General features: G+C 39.0%; 1 protein-coding gene across 1 annotated transcript in view; it reads right to left on the bottom strand.

The window, feature by feature from the left end:
* grik4 (glutamate receptor, ionotropic, kainate 4) overlaps window positions 1-22,904 on the bottom strand; it is a 216,195-nt gene that overhangs the window by 45,365 nt on the left and 147,926 nt on the right. Inside the window, exons 8-10 of the mRNA XM_072392488.1 lie at window positions 7,676-7,837; window positions 4,631-4,783; window positions 2,810-2,914 (exon numbers count right to left, since the gene is read on the bottom strand). Coding sequence (XP_072248589.1) covers window positions 2,810-2,914; window positions 4,631-4,783; window positions 7,676-7,837 — 420 coding nt within the window. The remainder of the gene's footprint in view (window positions 1-2,809; window positions 2,915-4,630; window positions 4,784-7,675; window positions 7,838-22,904) is intronic.

Below are 22,904 nucleotides of genomic sequence, written 5' to 3'. Positions count from 1 at the left end.
ATGGTGACAGCATGTTGGATTATGGATTTAATGATTTGATGTAGTTAATAACCCCTATACTGCGCATAATGCTGCAAAGACAGAACACTCTGGGGGCAGCAGGGAAATGGATATTATAGCTGTCAGGGTGAGGGATATTTCCAGGGAAAATATAATGCACACTTTGTTAAAGTACCAGGAAAAAGAAGAGAACACATGTCACTTTACATCAAATATCATCCCTTGAAACGAAATGTGAAATATCAAATTCTGGCATTTATAAAACACTGTTTTTTTTAAGAGCTGTACCTAACAAGCAGAGCATATCTTCCATTATTCCATGTAAAAGTGACGTGCTATTTGTCAATTGTGATACAAGCAGTAACAGGTAAAAACAGCTGTAGTCTTCTGATAGTATGAACTTAATCAGGGGATAGATGAAAATGACTGCTCCTAGACAAGAGCAAAGGAGACAAACTGATGACAAAAACCCACATATAGAGAGCTTAACTAATGTGATCGTCTTCACTAGATGTGTGCTCTTACAAGCCAGATATGAAATCTATAAAGAAATGACCAATTTCATCATACAGCCACACAGATATACATGCATCTGTGAGATCCAAAGCCCACCTGAGTCCTGACTGTCATCTTGTTTTTCATGCTGCACATGTGCTATGATGTCAACAAGTGCTGCAGTCACCAGAGGATATTTTTTGACAAATGAGAGATGACAGTATAATTTAAAATAACTCTGTAAACACAGGAGTACTTAATGGGTTTGCCATTAAAATATGAAGCATGTGCAGAATGAATCATAATAAACATGGTGAGCATTTTGGACTGCCAGCACACACTGCTGGTGCAGGCATACGCATTCATTTCAAATGCACTTCATGGTGCTTGCTCTTCATATTTCTAGTATAAAGCTGGAGGCCACACAAAATCTTAATTAGTGTTTGAGCCCTAATGACTATCAACAGTTATCTTTTGGCATAAATGAGAAAAAAAAGTATATGTTAAATTGTGTAATGTCTCAAGACAGTTACTCGGTCTGATGCTTGGAAACTTAGCTGGCAAGAAAATTATCATCGGTATAGATTCCTCCATTTTTTTCACTTAATATCAAACGCTTTCAAAGTCGCTGCAATCTTATTTTGATTCTTATTCATCCCCCAACACACTGTGATGTCTGTCACAACAAATCAGTGTACAAAATGGAAACTTTACCCGCTTTGTGAGTCATTTGAAAGACTCTGTCTTTTTACATATTCTAAAAGCCAGCCATTACCATAAAAGTAAACATGACCACAGATTCTTCATCCTAATGCACATCTCCATCGCTCATCTATTCAAAGCTCATGCTGCTTTTGTGCTGATGTTTACCTTTGAATCCTCCTCTCCCTCCATTCATTACTCACATACAACCGAGAATTTTACTGCTGGTGACGGCTCTGCTCCACCAGGGCATGTGGAGATGCGGTTGATGGATGGCTGAGTACCCCAGCTAAACAGATTTTCCCAGAAAAGTCTGGGATCTGATGCAACGTTCTTGCCTCAAACTGCTTCACTAAACCCTCGGTCGATGGTTTTCTATCAGAGGGTTCCCAAAAATCCATGCAATATGTCAATATGACAACTATCACAGTATTTAGATGTTGTTATAAAGACAAAATATACTGCTGTGCCCAAAAGTGTCTATATAACAGTTAAAAAAAAAAAAAAAAAAGTCTCCAAACGCAGTTTCAAAGAATCTGATATTAGAGCTCTGAAGTCTAACAGCCATAAATTTGAACCCTTGCGATGAAGCATTAGGAATGCCTGTTATAAAAGAATTATGAAATCCTGAATAATGGATACAGCACATAGTACGGACACATCAGGAACTCTGCCATCATTAAATGACAGTACTCTCATCTGCTCAAAACCTCTTGTCACTTACATTTCAATAATGACCACTTCCACTCTTAGCAATCCTTGCAGATGTACTTAATTAAATAAAAACATGTTAGGCATTCAGGGCTGTGTCTCCTGATGTAAAACTGAGGTGCCCTCAGAGACCACTCTCTGAGATTGTGTGAGGTAGCTCGGTGCTTTCAGTGAAGTATTTTTACTGAAAGATGGTCAGACTGCCATGTAGGCAGCTCAAAAACCTAGCATCTGCTCAGAGAAAACTGGACTGATACTATACATCTCTACCCAGATATATCTGCTGATAAGCTAATATTAAAGGCTTTTGGGAAACAAAGAAGTGAAGAATTGAAAATTGTTTTCTTTTTTATTCCTAAATATGTATCTACTGTAACATTCATCTAAAGTTTTAGATGTATTTGTTAAACCAATGATAACTGTAATGGAAGCAATGCTGACATCAAAGCTGGCTTCTTTTTTAACTTCAACTTATTCTCCAAAAAATATGCTTCTTTCACCTTCAAAGAGGCATCCTAAATATTTAATTTTGTCTACTGGCACCTCAACATTTCTGCCAGCAGGATAATAGAGTTTGTTTGCACCAAGAGTGCCAGCTGAGCAGGTGTTATCACAGTTCCCTGCAGCATGATCCATCTCCAGTAATTGTATCCTGCTGCCATAAAGGAGACTGCAACATTTACCAGAAGTAGTGCCCCGCTGGGAACAAAATTGTTGGAGTGCGTTGTGGTCAGTAACAGTCATACTATAGCAGGCGAAGGAATCATGTAAATTCTTAAAACCAGTCACATTAAGTTTGCGCGGCAGCAAGGCTTTGCAGTGCTACTTTACACTGTTCCATGGTTGATTTATTTGAGGAGAGACAATCTTACTGACAGATGACTGTAAAGAGTTACTTTACCTGCCTTAGGCCATCCTTGCTGTTCTGCATGATCCTCAAGGCGTAGTTGGACCGCTGTCCTTTGCTGTTGAATTCAATGTGGCCTGTTAGACCTTCCAGCTCTACCTGTACATCACAGAGAGAGAGCAACCAGATAAAAATCCTCTCTTCAAGAAAAAAACTACCCACTTCCTTCTCAGCAACACCTTCTCTACGACCTGAGGCTGTAAAATGTAGAATGATGAAATGAAGACAAGGGTGTAATAGCTTCAATTTACAACAAAAAGAGTGATTAGTCACTCTTTATTCTTTGAGTGAGAACGACAAGTAGATTGATATTGAACATGTGCCACATTTAAGTATTTCGATAACTTACAGCCCATTCTCCTTAATAGGAAAATACCTTTTATGCACTGACAGCACATCTTTATCTCTCTGACGAGAGAAACTGACTTCATGGATAGGGGTTATACCTTCAAATGGGATGAGAACACAGACCTAATATCGAGGCCCTAATACACCAATTAACAAACTAAAATAGACTGAGTATTGGAGATATGAACAAGCCAACAAATGTTTGAAGCTATTTCCTTAAAGAATAAAAAAAAACAAAAAAACAAACAAACTAAATAACTTGACTGTATACAATAGAGGGACATAGCTAATGTGTGATCCTCGGTTGATTTGTATAGTCCTGGTTTCAGACCTCATGTTGTGCTGTAGCTTTCTTGGGTTTTCCAAATCAGACCTTAAGACTAGGATCTGAGTTGGATCTGACTGTCTGACCATTTGTCAATCACCCTTTTTACATCCTCTGTTATATAACTTACTTTACACGTAACAGCCTCATTATTTACAAAATTAACACCATGCTGCATTGTAGAAGACAGAAAGATAGCAGTTGAAACCCCCCAAAATATCAGGAAACTGTTTATTGAGGTTATAAAGGTGAAAGGAAAGGTATTTTTTTCATCAATCAACTTTTCGTAATTTCTTTTTCTATTTTCTAATTTTTCTATTTTCTATTTTGGCTTAACATTGAAATTAGCAAATTGCAAAAACATTTCTATTTTTTTTTTCCTTTGGTTGCCCACATGACTGATCAGCTGTTTCTACCTTTGGAGAATAAACATGGCCAGGCATAAAAAGAAATTCCACCATACTCAAATAATACAAATGCCTGAGGACTTCTATTCATTTTGCGATAGATATGCAATAGAAGAGAAAAATCCCTGCTGGACATCAGATAAAATGCAGGTTTTATGGACTTTTGTGTCTGCTTATGTTCCAAACCTGGATGCTTTGTCCATACTTTTTATTGTCAATGTGAAAACCCATGAAAAAGGTATTTTCCCCACGAGGGATGAAAAAAGTATTTTCTGTTCTATTCTATTCTATTCTATTCTATTCTATTCTATTCTATTCTATTCTATTACTTAAAATCATCATCGTTTAACATGTTGTTTAATATGAATATTCACTTTCTCTGTAAGCGATGGATATGAGGGCTGTTGCCATTGATGTTTTCTGTAAGTGATTTGGGATTTAAGATACAACTAGCCTGTCAGGAGGCAAGGATTTCACATAAAAGTATATACTGTGGTGTACACAGTGTACCAACCCAAGTGTCCTAAATAAGACACAGTAAAAGGAAAACATCCAGCTTAGCTTTCTCAGAGGTTAAAAACCATCAACAATAAATGACAGGTGAAACACACACACTGGCTGCTGGCTGATTCAATTTCAGAAAGCATGTAATTATATTTCCCAAAATATCAAACAATTTCTTGAAGTAACGGTGAGTCATGTCACTTTTGTTCTTTCCAGCAGAGGCATTCTTACCATCCTTAGGTAATTCATGAGGCTGGTACCATGCTCCCAGATCTTAGAGGACTTGCAGGAGAGCTGAGTGGCGCCAACGTTTTGGCTACGGTTCAGCTCTTGGACCGCCGCCACCACAGCGTATACTGCATCAAAGAGCAGAGCTGATGAGAGCTGGAGAGGGAGAGTAGAGGAAAAAGGTGAATACATTATGCCAACACACAATAAAATTCACAGAAAGCTGCAAATACTTATAGCAAGTGTAATATGCCAGAGGTAAGTGGTCCACAGGGGGTTAACCCATCCCTGGAGTGCAAAGAGATTATTCCATTAGATCATTAGAAGGACCCTGATCTGCTGACAGAGTTAAAAACTATCTCTCTCTTTCCTTCTGTCTCTCTGAGAGACTCCATCACTCCTGATCTCATCCCCATTGAAGCTGACACACCCTGACCATACCAATTATTGCCTGCCTCTCTCAGCAGGGGCAAGAAAACAGTGGGAGAGGCAGCTTTTCCTCTTATCTCTCTTGTACAAACAGCTTCGGCGGCACTGCCACAGCATCCCGCTATGTATATTTTGTTAAAATGCACGCTGTCCTCAATTAGAAGCTTGGGGAGAGTCTGAGTATCACTGATATATATCTGTTTAATGCAACCAAAGATGAAATGGCCCAAACATGTTTGTCGGACATGATACAAGGCTGAGAGGGATTGTGATGAACGGTAAATTTGGAAAGCCAGAAAGGAGCACTTCAAGTAAAATCAAAGCTTTGAAGGGGCAAAAATATTTCATTCATATTTTATACCTGCTTAATCCAATTTTAGGGTTACAGGGGGGTGTTAGAGTCTATCCCAGCTGTCATTGGACGAGAGGCAGGTACACCCTGGACAGGTCGCCAGTCCGTCACAGGGCCACACAGAGACAAACGAGACACACACAACCATGCACGCTCACACTCACAATTTAGAGACACCAATCAATCTAAAATGCATGTTTTTTACCCGGAGAGAACCCACACATGCACAGGGAGAACATGCAAACTCCACACAGAAAGGCCCCAGCTGGGAATCGAACCTGGAACCCTCTTGCTGTGATGCGACGATGCTAACCACCACACAACTGTGCAGCCTTGCTAAAATATTTTGTGAATAACAAATTAGGGAAAAAATAAGTGTACCCAGACTGACTTTGAATACATTAAAACCACAGACCAGTAGACACTGAAAACTATGAACATTTTTCTCAGAGTTTTATGTTCTAATGTTCTAACAGTCCATCTCACTTGGACTTGCTTCATAAAGCAGCTCTTCTTTTACATGTATACTCCCTCTTGTCTTGGCATTAGTTGCTATTTATATATATCACAGAGTAGCAGCATGTTGTATTTTAAAAAAAGCATAATTGGTTTTCCATGAAATGTGCCTCTTCAATGAACGACCAACCTATCCACATACATATTCGCTTGTCTCTGGTGAACTGGTGCAAAACTTTCAGTGCATTAATGTCTCTGTTTAACTAATGAACTGCAGAGTGAATTAACGCACGACATGTTCTCAATGTACATGTTAAACTGGATTAATCAGTATTTTGCTTGGCTGCTGTCAGCTTTTATCCTCTAGTTATTAGCTAATTAGCCATGATTTTTAATGTGCCATGGGCTCACTAAGTAATTGAGTGATCTGCTGTGCAGGGAACACAAGACTTAATCACAGTATGGTCAAACTACTCCTCACCTGTTTCACCCCCTCCCCCAGCTTGAATGGAGCAAATGTGGCAATGGGTGCACATGTGAAGAGATACTTTTTAATTCTTTTCTCTTAAATCCCAACACAGAGGACTCTTTCTTTCATTCATTGACATCAATGAATTTCTGCTCTCTAATGAAGCCCGTGGTAAGCAGTTACTGCAATAATTCAGGATACTTTTTGAAAAATTAAGACTTATACAAAGACAGAACAACATTAATTATTCCAAATGTAATTATTTCAATAAGACTGGACTCTAATTTGTACACTTATGTTTCATATTCTACATATTATGTTAGTTTCCACTCAATAGAATATTATCATTTAATCATAACATATAAGCATATGCTTAATTATACTAATTATCTAATTAATTAGGTTTAACTAACTAATAAGTCATGAAAAACAACACTTAAAAACATTATATAATTTCACTTTTGACAGGCAACAATTTATGCATATGAGCTCTTCTTTGGTGGTGTCTAAGAGCAAAATTTATTCTAACAGTTGTAGTAGTTCTTGTTAGCCTGAGATGCTGGTTTTATGAGTGACACTTCAAGACAAAAAGGCGAGAGTGCGTCACCTTGAGGGCTTATGGGGCTGTCAGATAGTGCCCATAAATCTTAGTCTAATGAACAGTAGTTATCTTGTTTACCATTCAGTAAATCTGAAGCAGAAAACTCACACTGGCATATCTAATGAAATAAGCATGAAATCATTGTGACAACAATATAGCATGTTCAGGAAATAGCCTCAGTTTGATTGGCTTCAAAGTAAAAGAGAAAAAAAAAACTACAGGAGATCTATGCAAATCTATTTGATTGCACTACATTACAAACCTACAACATCTCCCCAAAAGGTGTGCTAAACAGTTACTTTGTGATTTTAGGCTGTTTTTAAGTCACTCATTCAAACATGTAGAGCATGTAATGTTAAATGTTGAGCTTCCAACACAGTGAAGATGAGCAGTGGATAATTTGGAGCGCTGCAAAGGTAAGAGGGTTCTGCTGTGCTTTTCCTCAACAAGGGAAGATACTATTATAAAAGAAATGAGGCAGATACCAACTGCTGCTAATGAGCAGTCTGAGAAAGAATGATTACCCACAACAAGACCTGAAATTATAGCAGTTAATGGGATAAATGTCATACCTGAATATATTTCACACATATGAGCAACAGAGGAGCACTGAAATAACTAGTTTAATGCAAACGGAGGTCCTGTTTGGATATTATTATAACTGAAAAATGCTCCCAGATTATTCTTACACTTCACAGTTGGTCTTTACTTTATGTGAGATCGTGTATTTTTGGTACTAACCGGGGTGCCGGCGAAGGGTGCATGGTCACAGTTTTCTTGCCAGGAGCGGTTGAGACTTAGCGCAAAATCCTGGAAGAAGGGATGCGTTTTGTTGAAGACGGAAAACCCGACTATGTTCACTCGTTGGTCTGCCACATCATCCAGCCGTAGTAAAGAGAATTCCTGTGGGGAGAAATTGAGAGAGACAAAGACAGAAGGATATTGTTACTGAATGTAGCTCACTTAAAATGTTCATATTCTGCCATAATTCCTCATCATTTGTTTAAATGACTCAAATTATATATTGAATCAGTGACAAGCTAAAAAGGGCACATGTTCATCAAACAATTTTACATCAAAATTAATCTTCAGGACTCACTTTTCATTAACTATCATTATTCTGGCTGAATGACATGAAAAAGCTGTAGTAATGCGTTCATTTCCACCATTTAGCTGTGCATCACTGCACAAAATTACAAATGTTTCACTTATCACATGTTTTTCCTGACATGCAGGTCACTGTAAATAATGCTGAACATAAATTGCAATTTCAATGAGCTTGAGAAATGGACAGAAAGAAAAATAAAGATAAAGTAGGGAAAGGAAATGGGGAAAAAAATAAAGGGCACTTAGACTTATGAATAATTTAGAAATTCACATCGTATTGAAATGTTTCAGACCGGAAAAAGAGGAAAATACAAGCCATTTGTTATTTGGTTCTTTTGCTCTAGGGACAAACTCTCCTCTGCCTGGGGAACAGCAGACAGGGGAATGTGTGAAAGATGAGCAAGAGGAGGAAAATGAGGACGTACGGGTGTGACAGGGGATGAATGTCCCCTGAAGGTTAATAGAGGTGTCAGAACCCACTCCCTCCTCGGGTAGCGGTCTTCACCTGCCAGCCCTTTGTGCCATCTAGCTTATGACAGTTAGACCAAGCCGGGTCTACCTATCTGCCTGTCTGCCACCACAGCTAGGGACTCTGAAGATAAGAAAAGTTGGAGGGGATGGTGAATAGTGGAGGGGAGGACTATGATAGAGCTGATGGTGTGGGAGGAAAGAGGTGGCAGGTGACGTGGAGAACAAATGGGAATGGGTATAAGGTGTGGGTTGCAATGGTTGATGCACTAAAAGTAAATAGACCTTTACAACAGACATTTTGACTTTGTCAAAGCAGGGAAAACACAGGCGAGGCGTGCTTTTTTAAATGATGGCTCACTCTCATTAAAAGTCCCAGTAAACCAGGACACTAAGCATGACTGAGCAATAGCAAGACTCACACATTTTTGCGTTGTGGACCAACAAAGGTGTTGCATGTTCTGAGAAAGACAGACTGTGTTGTATCTAAAACACAGTATGAGAAAACGCAATTAACTAAAATTGGTAAAAAAAACGATGATCAAAGCTCTTTATTGTAATAAATCCTTTCAAGGGATCACCTACCCTGCAGTAGCCTCATTCATGTGTTGTATCGGACACAAGGAGCCAAAAAAGCAAACATGCTAATGTTGTCATTCAAACAGAAAATCCTGGCGATATCAAAGCTAGTAAAGGAAAATGAAAAACAGAAAAATGGCTGAGAGGGTATTAAGCAAATCAGATAATGGGGGTTAACACAGACATAGTGAATAGGTCAGTGAATTCAATAACTGATAAGCAGGAACGGGGAAAAAGCTCTCAGATCAGAAAAAAATGGCTGCCTTCAGTTTCTCCACTGTAAACAGAACACTGCAATAATACTAAGCAGGTTTACAGGACACTGAAAAAAAAAATTCTCTATTAACCAGACCAAATCTAAACTTTTAAAATGCATGGAAATATGTTAGTCTGAAAGAAATTGTATGAAGTTGAAGAGCATCTATAAACTGGACAAATACGCCCGGATAATCCGATAAGGGATGAATCACTCCTCCTATTTGTGTTTTCAGCCAGACTCGAATGGGCCTCGATGCTCTGCACATACTCCATTGTTCCATCTTTTGCATATTTAGTAAAGTGTATATCAATTCAGCCAAATTCCCAGTAAAGCTGCTCTGAGATGCATTTTGTTCTGTTTCTTATGACAGAGTGTTCATTGCATCAGAAACTGTGACTGTAAAGCAGCCTATTAAGACTATGTGTCAACTCCGAAGTGGCTGAAAGCTTTTTCACACTATCATTCTGCTCTAATAAAATCAGCCTCGACTCACAAAACTGACACTATTCACTAACTTAAAGACAACCTATGTGCAGTGAATTTCACTAATCCTACATGTGCTATGATGCCTTTAATATTGTGAGTCCATGGACTCACAATGTCTGTCATACTCCAATCAATAACTTGAATTTGCCTCTGTGCATGTATACTGGGATAAGGACAGGGATCCAATTACATGACCAAGTTGAGCTGTAACCGTAGCTCAACTCAACAGTGCATGTAACTGTGCTGACTGACACGGAGCATAGAAAGGCAGGAAGTAGCAGTGATTACTGACTAGAAATGGAAGAATATCATCCCCATTTCCAACCTTGCAGAAACCTTGAAGTCACAAAACTTTTGTAATGCTGGCATACAGCAAAACATTTCTGGCTGCTCTAAAATCAAGCAACAGCATAAAAGAGTACTAAATTGTAGGCAAATGTATCTAAGGTGAATGTTGGGAAAGTCTACGCAGGATTCAAGATGGGTCATAACAATAAAATGAGATAAAGAAAGTGTAAAGGTCAGGTAGTCTTGCAGTATATGAGTGATATCTGTCCTGGACAGCTTGGTAAACACTTCAATCGTAATGAAATGAAAGATGAATCTGCAGTCAAAATCCACATAAAGGGCAGAAGAAAATGTATGCGAGGAGATTCAACAACACTTTCCTGTAGGTACAAATATTAATTTTCGTGACATTCAAAAGAGTCTGGATACATCTTACATACAGCATGTTTCCCTGTATCCATGATGAGAACACTTGACTGGTTGCTATAGCTGCCACAGCCTTCCCCTGCTAATGACTTCCTCCTAATCTGAAAAGGGATATGATTTCCAAATTTATTTACCAGTTTATTTCTACTCGATGTGTTGCATTTCCTTTTGGTTGTCAATGGACTCAGCCTATTTCAGCTACTGCATTACCAAGGAAAACAGGCTGCCTTTACAGCAGAGCTGTGTGGTTAAATAATACAAGCAGCAAAGGTAGAGGGGATGCTGTTTGGCTGTGGTGAGCTGTCAAGAGATGCTGCTGTTGACACAGTGAAGTCAAATCTAGCTCATAGTCCTGCTTACTCCACTTTCTTCATAAGAAGAGTAAACTTTATCTGTTGAAACATGGCATTGCCTGGATTGGTGTTTGCTGTGCTCAAATATAGCTTTCAAGTTAAACACATTTAAAGCGTTTAGAAAGAAAAAGTACAGTCTAGTTAGAGGATGTGGCACTTTTTTTTTCAGAGGCTTCAATCTGTTCTTGAACTTCAAGAGACAATTCTGCTAATTACTAGAATAATGTTCTAATGGCCTTGTTAAAGAAAAGGCTACATTGTTTTTGTAATTTTAAAAACACAATTCAGTAAAATCAGTAGGTTGGATCTTTTGATTTGACATTTTCCTTTAGTATAAAGATAATTTAAGAAGTACATACAAAAACAGTGGATATAATTGCAGACCTTGAACTAAACTGTTGTGTGGGTGTAGAGGCAGAGGAGGAGAGCTAAAGCAGGGATTACATGATCCAAGCAAAACTTCAGGAATACTATTCATGTGCATTATAAGAAAGACGCTAGCCTTTTAAAAACAGTTTTCATCTTCTGGTGCCTCAAAACCCCTGTGAGACTGTCCATATAATTACTGGCTGAGTATACTCTAATAGATCATTAGGGTCAGAGCTGTACATAGAGCCTGTCATTAAGCGTGACCCTCAAGGGTGCCTGTAATATATGTATGGATGTGTGTACAAATGCAAAACCCACACACCTACACAAAACAGGGATTGCATGTGCATGGCCACACATACAGGAAAAATATATCCATATATCTGAGCAACACATGCATATACTAACTGATGACCAAGGTCACCAAAATATCACCAGGCTGATTGAATGAAAATAATGCACTGAAATCCTTAGCTTTCAGGGCTAAGCCCATCTGCATCCAAATGGAAACGTGCAACAAACATATTTCCATCACTTCAGATTTTACACTGATTTCGATCATTTTCTTGAAGACTGAACTTAATCATAAATACTCATTGCTAAACATAACCTTCACCCTCACATAAAACTAAATCTTAGCCTCACTGGTGCCATTGAAAGAGATTTATGTCCCCATAACATGAGTAATACAAGGACACACAAGCATGGATATACGCCCACAGTTGGAAACAAATAAAGACTAAAAGCCTGCAAACTGGTGTGAAATGGACAGTGATTAGTAGAGGACAGTTGGTTCCCATCAGAGGGGGAACAAAAAGACAGAGCTGCAGGGTAGAAAAGAGCAGCACATGAACCAACTGTCACCACTGATGGGGTGAATGAACAGAATGACGATGAAGAGTAAGAGAGAGAGACAGATGACGAAACAGGGAGCTAGAAGTTGAATCGGCGAGGAAGAAGGAAGGTGAGAGATTAGCTGGCACAAGTGAGAGCTTAAAAAGGAGTGGGGAGGAGAGACAGAGTGACAGAGCGAGGACGACAGGGGCTGCAAGGGTGGGGGAGTGACAGCTTGGCCGAAGGCCCGCGACACCGACTGTCACCTGGAGATCAATCAGCAGTCAGGACTCAAGACAATACACCAAAAACTGTTGCTTCACCTCCTCAATTCTTGCCCTTCTCCTTCTGAAAACCACACACTATGGAAGTCTTATCTATTCTTTATTTCTTTCAAGTCTCTTTCATCATTTCAGATGGCTTCCCGTGTCCTCTATCTTTCAGTGATTTCTCATTCTGCTCACTTTTCACGCTTTCGACCGTTCATTCAACTGCACAAGAAACACTCACCTACAGAAATGCCTGACAGTACGACCACTTGGTGTTTGGAACAATATAGTCAGCTTGAGGAGTGAATAATGAGATCCCAGGAGGACTGATTCAGCTCATAGTAAGATACCCAGCTATGAACCCTACCCCTCCCCCACCCCTACTGCACCCTGTCCACATCTATACACATATACATATTTCTTTGCAGTTATGAATGGCTGTATAAAGCGACACTCAAGTTATTTAAATCAACCCTCTCTCAGCTCATCTTATGTTGATCTCATATATCGCAATACAACAGAAACGCCATTCTTAAATTGATTCTTCAGTAGCAAAGGATACGACTGAATCGGGATGCATCTCCACTATACGAGGCAAAACATCCTGTGAAACTCTGATATCTCCTCCAAAGATATGAAAATATTTGAGTTGTATAGGAACTTTTATTGTGATATCTAAGGTTTGCAAGGCATTTCAAGGACTGATTTCTTCTGTGTGCTGTCACCATTCCTGTACTGAAAAGTCTCAGCATCTCAATGAGTTTAAATCATGAGAGTTTTGTCTATTTAAAAAACCTCTTTGAAAAAAAACAGCCAAAAGCTCAGTTTGCTGGAGTTGAGAGCTTCTGGTCAGCGGTGGTGTAAAAAGAACATGATAATAATGCCAAATGAGTCACCACAATGATCCTCTGTGACAGATTAAGTGATTCATGAACTTTTACATGAATTAAAAAAGTATGAGGGACTGATGCTCAATGAGGTTAAATATTGGGAAAGCAGGAATACAGACTGAGCAGTTCTAATGTCAAATGAGTTACAACAACGAATCTCAGCCGAGGATTCAGTCCATCATGAACAATTATAGAAATTAAATACATATTAAGGGCTGGTGCACAAGAAAATGTAATACTTTGTGCCTCAACCTTTATAAGCACAGGTAAAGGTTAAGGCACAATAATAAAATGTACAAGGCAACGTGTGGCATATACTGAAATATTAACAACTTCACAACCTATACAGATGTTATGCTCACATATTCGCATATAATTATTAACCCCTCTGAAGGTTCAGAAGCAGATTTAGGTTTGTTCATTTTTCTTCAATGAATGCTTCTCCTTTCTTTGGCCAAACAAAAGGCTTTTTTCATGGGAGGGCAACTCCACAGAGCTGATGACAAAAAGCTCCATGTTCAGACAAGCTTTCCAAGCGCCATGTGTGCCTGTTTTAGTGAACTGTTGTCCCTACTGTCGGCATCAGTGTTCACTCGAGGGTCTGCCTAGACATGTCGGCACCAGAATCGCTACAGGAACAGCTCTGGTGATGACCCTCAAACAGTGGATGATGCTCAGAACAGAGAACTAGAAACCCCATCCAAAATCTGTGGATGGAACTAAAAAAAACAGAGGGATGACAGGGAGGAGTAGTGGTCCAAAATCCCAGGTGAGGCATGTTAAAAGCTTGTTTGCAGTTCTTGCAAAGAAAGAAGTCAAATCTGAATACTTGAATTTGTATCAATAGTATCAAAGTTCAGCTGTTGTAAGTGGAGCTGCTGGTTCTTTGTTGGTTTGTGGCATGACCTCTTTCATATAGTCTTCATTTGATTCATGGCTATTCTAAAACTGTGCATTTGGCCAGTCTGAAGGAGACACGTGGCATTTACATCGGTTGCTGCATGCTTGGATGCATGAGTCTATATTTTCTGCTCTGCAAAATGTGCCCCAGATAAAGATGGAGCTGTCAGCGGTGATAACCATCGTTGACAATTTGAAAAAGAGAAGAATCATCTTCACTCCTTATCTAGTGTGGCAACACTGTGAAAGAACTGCTCCAGAAGCTGGTGATGAGTAACATTTCTGAAAATTGCATATTGATTTTCCTAATGATAAAATACTGATTAATGACGTCCCTTCTGTTTCACAGGGGGGAGGTTATAACATGCAAAAAACCTTTGGGCCTGCGGCTGACCCTCACTTTGCGATGAAATCCATTTTGAGCGGCATGCTGAGTGTTCTCTAATAGCTGGAATGCTCATACCAGCCTGTGTTCAATTTTGGGCGATAAGTCATTTCAAGCTTGTATCAATTGCCACGTAAATTCAGTCTGAGCCTCCTGCAGCCTCTTTATTATGAAGTTCTCAGGCAGCATGGGGTGGGAGGAGAGGAGGAGGGGAGAGTGAGCATTACTAAATGTCATGCCTATTATCAACCTGGGATGTAATTGGAAAATTGAATAAATGATTTTGTGAGTTTTTTGTTCATTGGATCCAACGCTTTCGTCTACTACAGCTGGACACAAAAGCTGTCCTTGCAGCACCACCAGTTTCTCACTGGTTGCAGCTGCACAATTGCTGTCTGGTTGCCTCACAGTGCTCAAGGTGCATGGACCCAAGTCATCCCTCTTGCACAAGATGCTAAATAGCCACTTACATCATTTCTAGTGGCCTGATAGTTTAATTCACTGTGAGACAAGCATGAAATTAACCATCCATATATTTTAGCGCAGAATGTTGGGGTCGACACTTTAGCTTTGTTTCAAAGCATTTAATAGCTGCATACATTGGAAATATTTGGCAGCTTTCCAGCAGAGTATTGGAAACAAACGAGCTATCTTACTATCATTCACAGAGCCATGTCTGACCTGTAACAGTAACAGCCTATTTGTGAGTCAGAGACCTTATGTCTGGAATAAGTCTTGGACTGACGGAGGGCAAAAACACCATGAATATTGCAGACACTGGCATATGTTTGGAATCTGAAACCTTCTATCCTTCCCAGTAAGCAGTTCATGTAAATCCCAGCAGAAATTTGTCAAGGAACAAGACAGCTGAGAGCATAAAAACCAAACGCAATGTGAAACAGAAAACCTTCTCAGTCAGAAAATGTCTTGAATTTCCTCATGTACAGGCTTCTTTTAATTGCTGAGCTGTGCGTCCAAGGAGCAGGTTATTATTATTAATTCTTGACATATTTTTTTCCTAATGGGAAAATGGGAGGCTGCAGTGGGAGGCTGAAACACTGCTATGGGATAAAAAAAAAGGAGATCATGGAGACACCATTTAAATGCTGGTCATCTCAGAGGAGCTTGTAGTGTTTTTCATCAATCATCTCAGTGTTTCTTACAATGAACACGTGAACTCTCGGACGAGACATTAGTCTGCATTAGAGAGGCCATAGTAGGAAAATGATACACAATATTTATACAAGTAGAATAGAAGACTGGTTCTGTTCCATTTCTAACTCTTGTTAACGTTTGTTTCGCAGCACTTTGTAGAATCTTACAGCACATATTTCCACTGCTTTTGTAAAGTGCTTTGAATTTAAAGTGAAGAGATGCAAACAGAAAGCTGCTGACAGAATTTCGTGCTCTCCAATCAAAACAATCTCGGCCCACGTTTAATCTATGTCCCCTTTCTCCAAGGTGGTCTGAGCCTTGTGAGCTCAGCTCTGTGGTTGGTGAATTGATACTGACAGTGACTCAGAGTGGCCTTTACTCACACTGGTACCAAAAATGGAAATTTATTGCTGCTTTGTTCACATTGTGTTTTGAATAAACATTTTGCTTCTGTCTCCTACTTAATTTTCTGCCACATCATACAACCTAGCTTTCCCTGACTTTAGTGTAATGCAGGATATCCTCTGTAGCTGATTTCTGTCCTCAGTGGAAATCAGTATGAATGCCCTTCGGTGCTATTTTTAAATATATTCCTGTTTTGTTTTGTTTACTGTGAGCCTTTCCTCAGCTTCCGCATTATGCTCCAGAGTGAATGAGAGCGTTTTCTTAAAAATCTTTTGTTCTTCCAGTTAAGACTAATATGCAGCTGTGTAAATGGATCACTTAGCTTACAGGGATGAAAAGCTGTTAAGCATATAGTAAACACAGGCATTACAAACAGCCGAAAAACTAAATCAAAGTCAAATGGCTACTAAAAACAGAGTTCATGAGAGTTTGATGTTATTTTTGTCTGTCATTAATCACCTGATGACCCATCATAAGATTTATCTGGTATGTAAAGCAGATCAAACCAGCTCATCCTGCAGTAGCTAAAACAAAAATATGCTTCTTACACAATGATTCTTCAGTATTAATCACGCAATGATGTCACGAATAATAAAAAATCTGTTGTAGTGACTACACCAGTTTACGTACAAATGCTCTTCGATGTTAGTATGACTAATCATGCAGGACTTTTAGTAGCATTCAAGTACTTCTACATCGCTTAAATAAATCATCTAAATGCTTGATGTATAATACAGAAGCACAAGTAGAGATGGCTTGGGAAAACATGCACATGTACATTTTTTAAGCATTAATTGGTAAGAAATAAAATCTAAGCATAAACATATCTGATTGAGAGGAGATGCAATATTATCGTGGTGTTTTTAGTGATGATTTTCCAGTAAATAACAACTATCAACAATTTTTTGGCAAAGTAAAAAAAAATTTTCTAATGTTGGAAAATGTGACTTTCACTGAGTTCATTAGAAAGATCATTTAAGCACCACATTTACACACAGAGAGTTACAATCCACAGAGATGCAATGATTTTAGAGTATATTGGTGACAAATTGCCAATCAGCAGGTGCACTTCGAAATCTGACACATTTCACAATAAATGGCCTGAAAAGTAAAAATGCAATTTTACTAGTGGTGACTTGTGGCTGATTAATGTGCATTTGACAGGTTTGAGCAGTGTGCATGAGCAAAGTACAGGAAAAGACAGATAATGAACATAGAAAAAAGAAAAACCAATGTAGGTGGCACAACTGTGGGATGATGCAAACAAACAAAAAAAAAAGCTATGACCTCAGACAGAAAGTCAGCGAGCCATTCAACTTTCCAAAGTAAACCCTTCTCTAAGCTGACTCAGGCACTGGGATTTAGAAGAAAATAGGAAGTAATACAACTGTCAACACTTAGTCATCCAAACTTTGAGCTCAGAGGGAGAGTTGGGCGTAAAAGTGCTGACACAGAGTAATCAATATGCCAGAATTCTGTACACACTAAGATGTGAGTCCACGAGGTGCAACACTACATTAAATAGAATAAACTATTTACTTTCAATTACGCATCCCACAACAGTCAGGCTAATCGGTAGCGATAAAAAGCGACTGGAGGACTTCAAGTCTAATAACTTTATGGTAAACAAGCCTTTTCTAAACCTATTTTAATACTGTTGGAAAGTTTTGTTTGGGGTGATAAGGCATGGGGCTCTGGCATACATATTAAAGATGTCAGGTCACTGGAAGCCGCCCAGTTTTGTCTGGCTTTGGTATAATTAGATTTTTTCTGAAAAATCTAAATTGTTTTGATCACAAAAGTTCTCTCTCAATTTATAATAATTCCTCCATAAGAGACTATGAAGACTGAACTCTAAATCCTTGGGGTTTGTGTTCTAGCTACTGTCCTCTTGCTGTTTTTCAGTCTGAAGTTATCAGAGAGAGGTGGATCTGCACTAAAGCAAGCCTTGTGTTGTTATTCATTTTACCCCGAATAGCTTTCAAAATGAACATGATCCCAACTGAAGAACACTTGAAATTGCCACTTGTTTAAGTAAAGTTTTAATAAAAGACGACTAAGATAGGAAATCAAAAGAAAGGAAGGGTTGTTTTCTTATTGACTGCTAGAAAATCCCACTGCTAGTCAAAAAACACGCTGGCTGGATTTTTAATGTCCTCAAATCTTAGTGTCATAACAAAGTTGTCCAACAAACTCAACCTCCTCCTCTGTTGAAGACTGGCTGAGGATTTCGGCTATGTTTATATTATGGCTGCTCAATGATCATTCAATGATAAATCTACATGATGTTACTTCTGTGTCTCTGTCAGCTGCCCTGCTGTCAGCGGCAGATGCTCTTATCAGTCACCTGCTGAGCTCATTCTGAATGGGGTGTGGCCAGCAGCTGCTCATATGGATTATAAGTTAACAAGACTTTAACAACCAAGCTGAAAAGCAGAATCACTCTACACGGTGATGAAAGACCCGTGGGAACCTGTGACGAGTGCATGCATTATCTTTTTTTTAAAAGGGGAGCAATAAAGCTTTTAAGAGAAGCTTTTTTCTTTCTTAAAGTGATTGATCAACATTTAACAAAAACGTCATGCAGTTCTTTTAAAAGAACACGTAACACATGAACAGATGAATTAAGACATTGACTAGATTAGAAGGAGACATGAACACACATTACTGATCATTTTGACACATCATGAAGTGACAGGAAGTCAGTGAGGTATTGCGCTCAGTCTCGCTGTCAGAGAAAATGTCTGTTGCTTCCTCTCATACAAGGAAACCATGAAAGTACTGGATTGTCAAGTAAAAAACCTGCTTGTGATGTTACATATGAAAAAATGCATGATTAATTGGTCTGTATTTCATTACTGTTTAGAGACTCTGACTTGAATGCATGAATGACATCCGGGGGACTCCACTACATTTTACTGCTGTTTTGACATTTTTAATTTGCTTGGTGCACTTGTGGGTGACGACTTCAAAGAACCTGAAAAACTACATGGCATTTTTTACGATCAAATACAGAGATAAATGATCCACCTTATTCAATCTATTTTTATCGAGTCAGCTCACCTTTCATACTTCTGAAAAGGCCATTTTCCCCTGAAAAATTCACATTACAGAATGGCAGAAGCCTCGGTCCCTTTACTAACGACTCTATTGGACAGTTAATGGTGCAAAGAGAATGCCAAGTGCCGATGAGAAAAAAAACAGGAAATGGGTGGTGGTTTTGATCAAATATCAGCTAAATCAAAACTTAAATGGTAAAGGAAAAGTTCTACACCTCATCCAAGAATCCAGTCATTCATAGCCGACAACTCATCCTCAATTTAACGTTGTGTAAGGGATACAGTTCCATCTTTTACAATGTTGGACTGCTTGGTTCTCAAGGCAAAATTTCTGATGGTGAAAACTATGTTTATGAAGTTGAAAAGGACATTAGACATGCAAATTCTGTTCTCATAGCAACCGCTGCTTCCTATCTCAATAAATCAATTAGTTATACTACATAGCAAAGCAGAGGTTTGGAAAATCCCTTCAGTTATACAAATACACGGGCCACCACTTTTGCTCTTTATAGACAAATTAGGGATGTAAAGCCAAAAACTGTGGAGAACATAGTTTCACCAGGAGTGATCTGACTGGGTACTGAGCCATTAATAAAACCTTTAGCCAAAGATGAAACTCCTAATTCAAGATTACTGAAACAGCACTAATGTTTCTTTAAATCTTTGTCCTTCTGATTACTTTAAAAATATCAAATTAGACAAGAGTTGTCCACAGAGGGAATGTATCAAAGATGGCTACAAACGAATTTGCCCCCTGAACTGGGGGATAACCTGCGTTTATTTATATGATTCTCTCTACAGCATTAGCATAATCGATGAAATTCTTTACACATCTGAGTTGGCATCTTGGAATTGCAAATGAGTAGCAACCAGACACCATTTGGTGAGACATACTTGTTTTCACATAATGATGCCAAAGTTTATATTCTGTCAGGATGCAGCTCTCTGTTGTCACCATCCACGTAGCCCATTACCTTTTCTATTACTCAGTTGATTGATTCTTAAACTCTGTGTCTAAACAGGGAAATATGAACTTTACATAAGCCGTGGAGGGGAATTAATTAAATCCCAATCATTTTCACAGTCACAGTTGTTGCACTCTAAAGCAGTTTGACTGGCAAGACTTTTTTTTTTCTTTTGGAGGGTGTGTTTTTTTTTTAAATAAATCCCCTGTGCCAATGTGCGCTCAGGAGAGGGTAAGGTTTGGGTGTTTCCTTTTCTGTCTCTTCTTTTTAAGGCCCTTTTCCTCCATTCAGTAACTTTCAGAGATAAGGAATAAGAAATTTTGCCAGAACAATAAACTTGATATAAATAAATAATAAATTGGATTCTGCATTATGCCCAGGTAGACAGACAGATGGGAAATGGAGAATGCAGGTTTGGGCATTGAAAAACAGGGCAACAGAAATGAAAAATGGTGAAATTACAAGAGCACAGATTAGCTGTACTTTTCTTGCACTTTTCTATTCATAGCTGAAGAAAGCTCTCCAGAAATATATATACTTGGAATAATAGGCAGAGGAAATGAATAAATTATGGTTATAGTGGGCATCCTCTTGATTGGTTCTTCAGCAGCACATTTAGTCATAAAACATTTCATGATTTGACAGTGTTGGGAGGAATAATTAGAAGCATGGAGCATGTCGAGCCCAAAACCCCAACTGGCCGAGAACAATTGGCAGGGAGCACATTAGCGTTTGAGAAAGAAAAGGGATTAACTCATGAATAATGTCGTTGGCCATGCTTCAGAAATAAAACCTGCAACACCCTTTTATAAAAACCTCCCAAATCCACTTTTAAACTAATATTAATTGAGAAAGGAAGGCAAATGAGTTTAAATTGATGCTTGTGAGGACTTCATTCTCCTGGATCCAAGCCTGTTTCAGTATCACTGTTTTTGGCTTATGACAGCAACGGCAAAAGACAAACACTGCACAGCTTATTTCCGGGAGGCAGACAGACAGGCGGGTTGATAAGCAGGCGGAGATGTTACATACTTGTATGTATGCATGAGGGATGGGGTGCTGGGTGGGGGAGCATGCTCATGAGTTTATTTATTTGAGTTTTATCATTCGTGTGTGTGTGTGTGAGACAGTCAGGAAGTGTTGGCAGATTTTCAGGGACGGATGCATGACAACAGCTGCAATGACAAGAGAGATCACGGGTGTGTGGAGGGGAAATGGAACATGAAGAACAAAACAAACAGGCGGACGGGTATGTAGGGGTGGAGTGTGAAGTAATGGCCCCTGCTTTGCAGAGAGGAATAATATGTGAGCCGGTGCTGTGTCAAAGCTTGTTTTTGATTGTTTTATGTGGATTTGAGTGCATGTGATTGAGAAAGTGAGCTTTCATGCTCACATCAAGACTCAAAATGACATCACAAAGTGAAAGCGTGTCACACGGGGCGCTGCCAAGCCCGATCCCATGCTCATCTAACCTTCAAATGACATTAGGCATCCCGTCAACATCCAATGAGTCACTCCCAACCTGATGTGATTTATTCAATCCAGCAGAGAGGCTTGGATACAAATCACTTAGATGGAAGCCATGAAGCGGAGAGTCACTGTGGTGTGTGTGTGTTTGTCGTCTAATATTAATGCCTGCGTGCATGCAATCCTTTTTTATGTTGTTTGTTTATGTGCACGCATCCATGCTAAAGGGTGTGTGAGGAGTGTGTGATGAAGTCAACTACTTGAACTCTCAGAAACAAAGTTTTCTTTTCCAAGGAGAAGCTGTAAAAGCCACTCGAGCTCTTCAATTTCCCAGCTTTTCTTTGCATCATGTTCTTGTTTTATTCTCCCAGCTCCTTTCGACCCAAAGAGATTTCTTTTAGATCCTACATTAGCAGCCAAAGATATTAAAAGCTGAGATTAAGTGGACTTAATGGATTGAACAGGAAATAAATTGGAGGTGAGAGTTTTTCACGTAAAAAGGGAAACAACGTTTGATACATCTGAGCGATGCCTGGATGTCCCTTTTCCACCTCATAACCTGCGTGTCTAACTCTGATCAGTACCATTAGCTAAAAGGAATTTGTGGGTTTAGATAAAGCATTTAATTATTCAGGACCAGTGTCTCATAGAGCTGAGTTAATGGGTTACTACTTTAAAGTGAAAAGTTACAAAAACTTGTGAACTTCTCTCTGTAGCATCCTCTGAGGTTCATTACTCTATCTCATGATGGTCAGTGACAGGTCATTCTGTAACATTCATCTTCACCATGGTAACTGTAATAATTTCACAACTAATATTCACTAGTAAAAGTGTAAATAGAGGATTGTATATTACATAGATTGAAACATTTGATTAGGTACATTCACAAGAACAGAAAAAATAATTCTGCTTGATGACGATGGTGTGAAAAATGGGGCATCTGTACCACCTCCTCTTCCCCAATTTTTCCCAGCAAACAAATAACACAGAGTAAACTAACAAAATCCAAAATAAAGGCTAAAGCAGTCAAATCTGTAAGTGGGCATGACAAAAGCCCTGACTCAATGGGTAGCCACGTGAAGATGCTGATGAGCGTCTTGAGATGATGATTCAGGGGAAACAGATTAGGCAAGGGAGCAGTCTGGCAGATCGTTAGTCAAGGATGTCAGGACCACATACAAATGAAGTGTCAGCAGAGGAGGAAGACAAAAGCAAGAGATGGTTGGACAAAACAGACAGATGCAAGGCGCAGAATGCAAAGATGTATATGGCAGCGAAAGCAAGATGCAGAAAAGAAGAAAAATGA

This window comes from Leuresthes tenuis, unplaced genomic scaffold (genome assembly GCF_036924035.1).
Source record: "Leuresthes tenuis unplaced genomic scaffold, fLeuTen1.0.hap1 SCAF_9, whole genome shotgun sequence".
NCBI classification, from domain to species: Eukaryota; Metazoa; Chordata; class Actinopteri; order Atheriniformes; family Atherinopsidae; genus Leuresthes; species Leuresthes tenuis.
The sequence above is the reverse complement of the archived record's forward strand: the minus strand, read 5'-3'. Positions and strand labels throughout refer to the sequence as shown.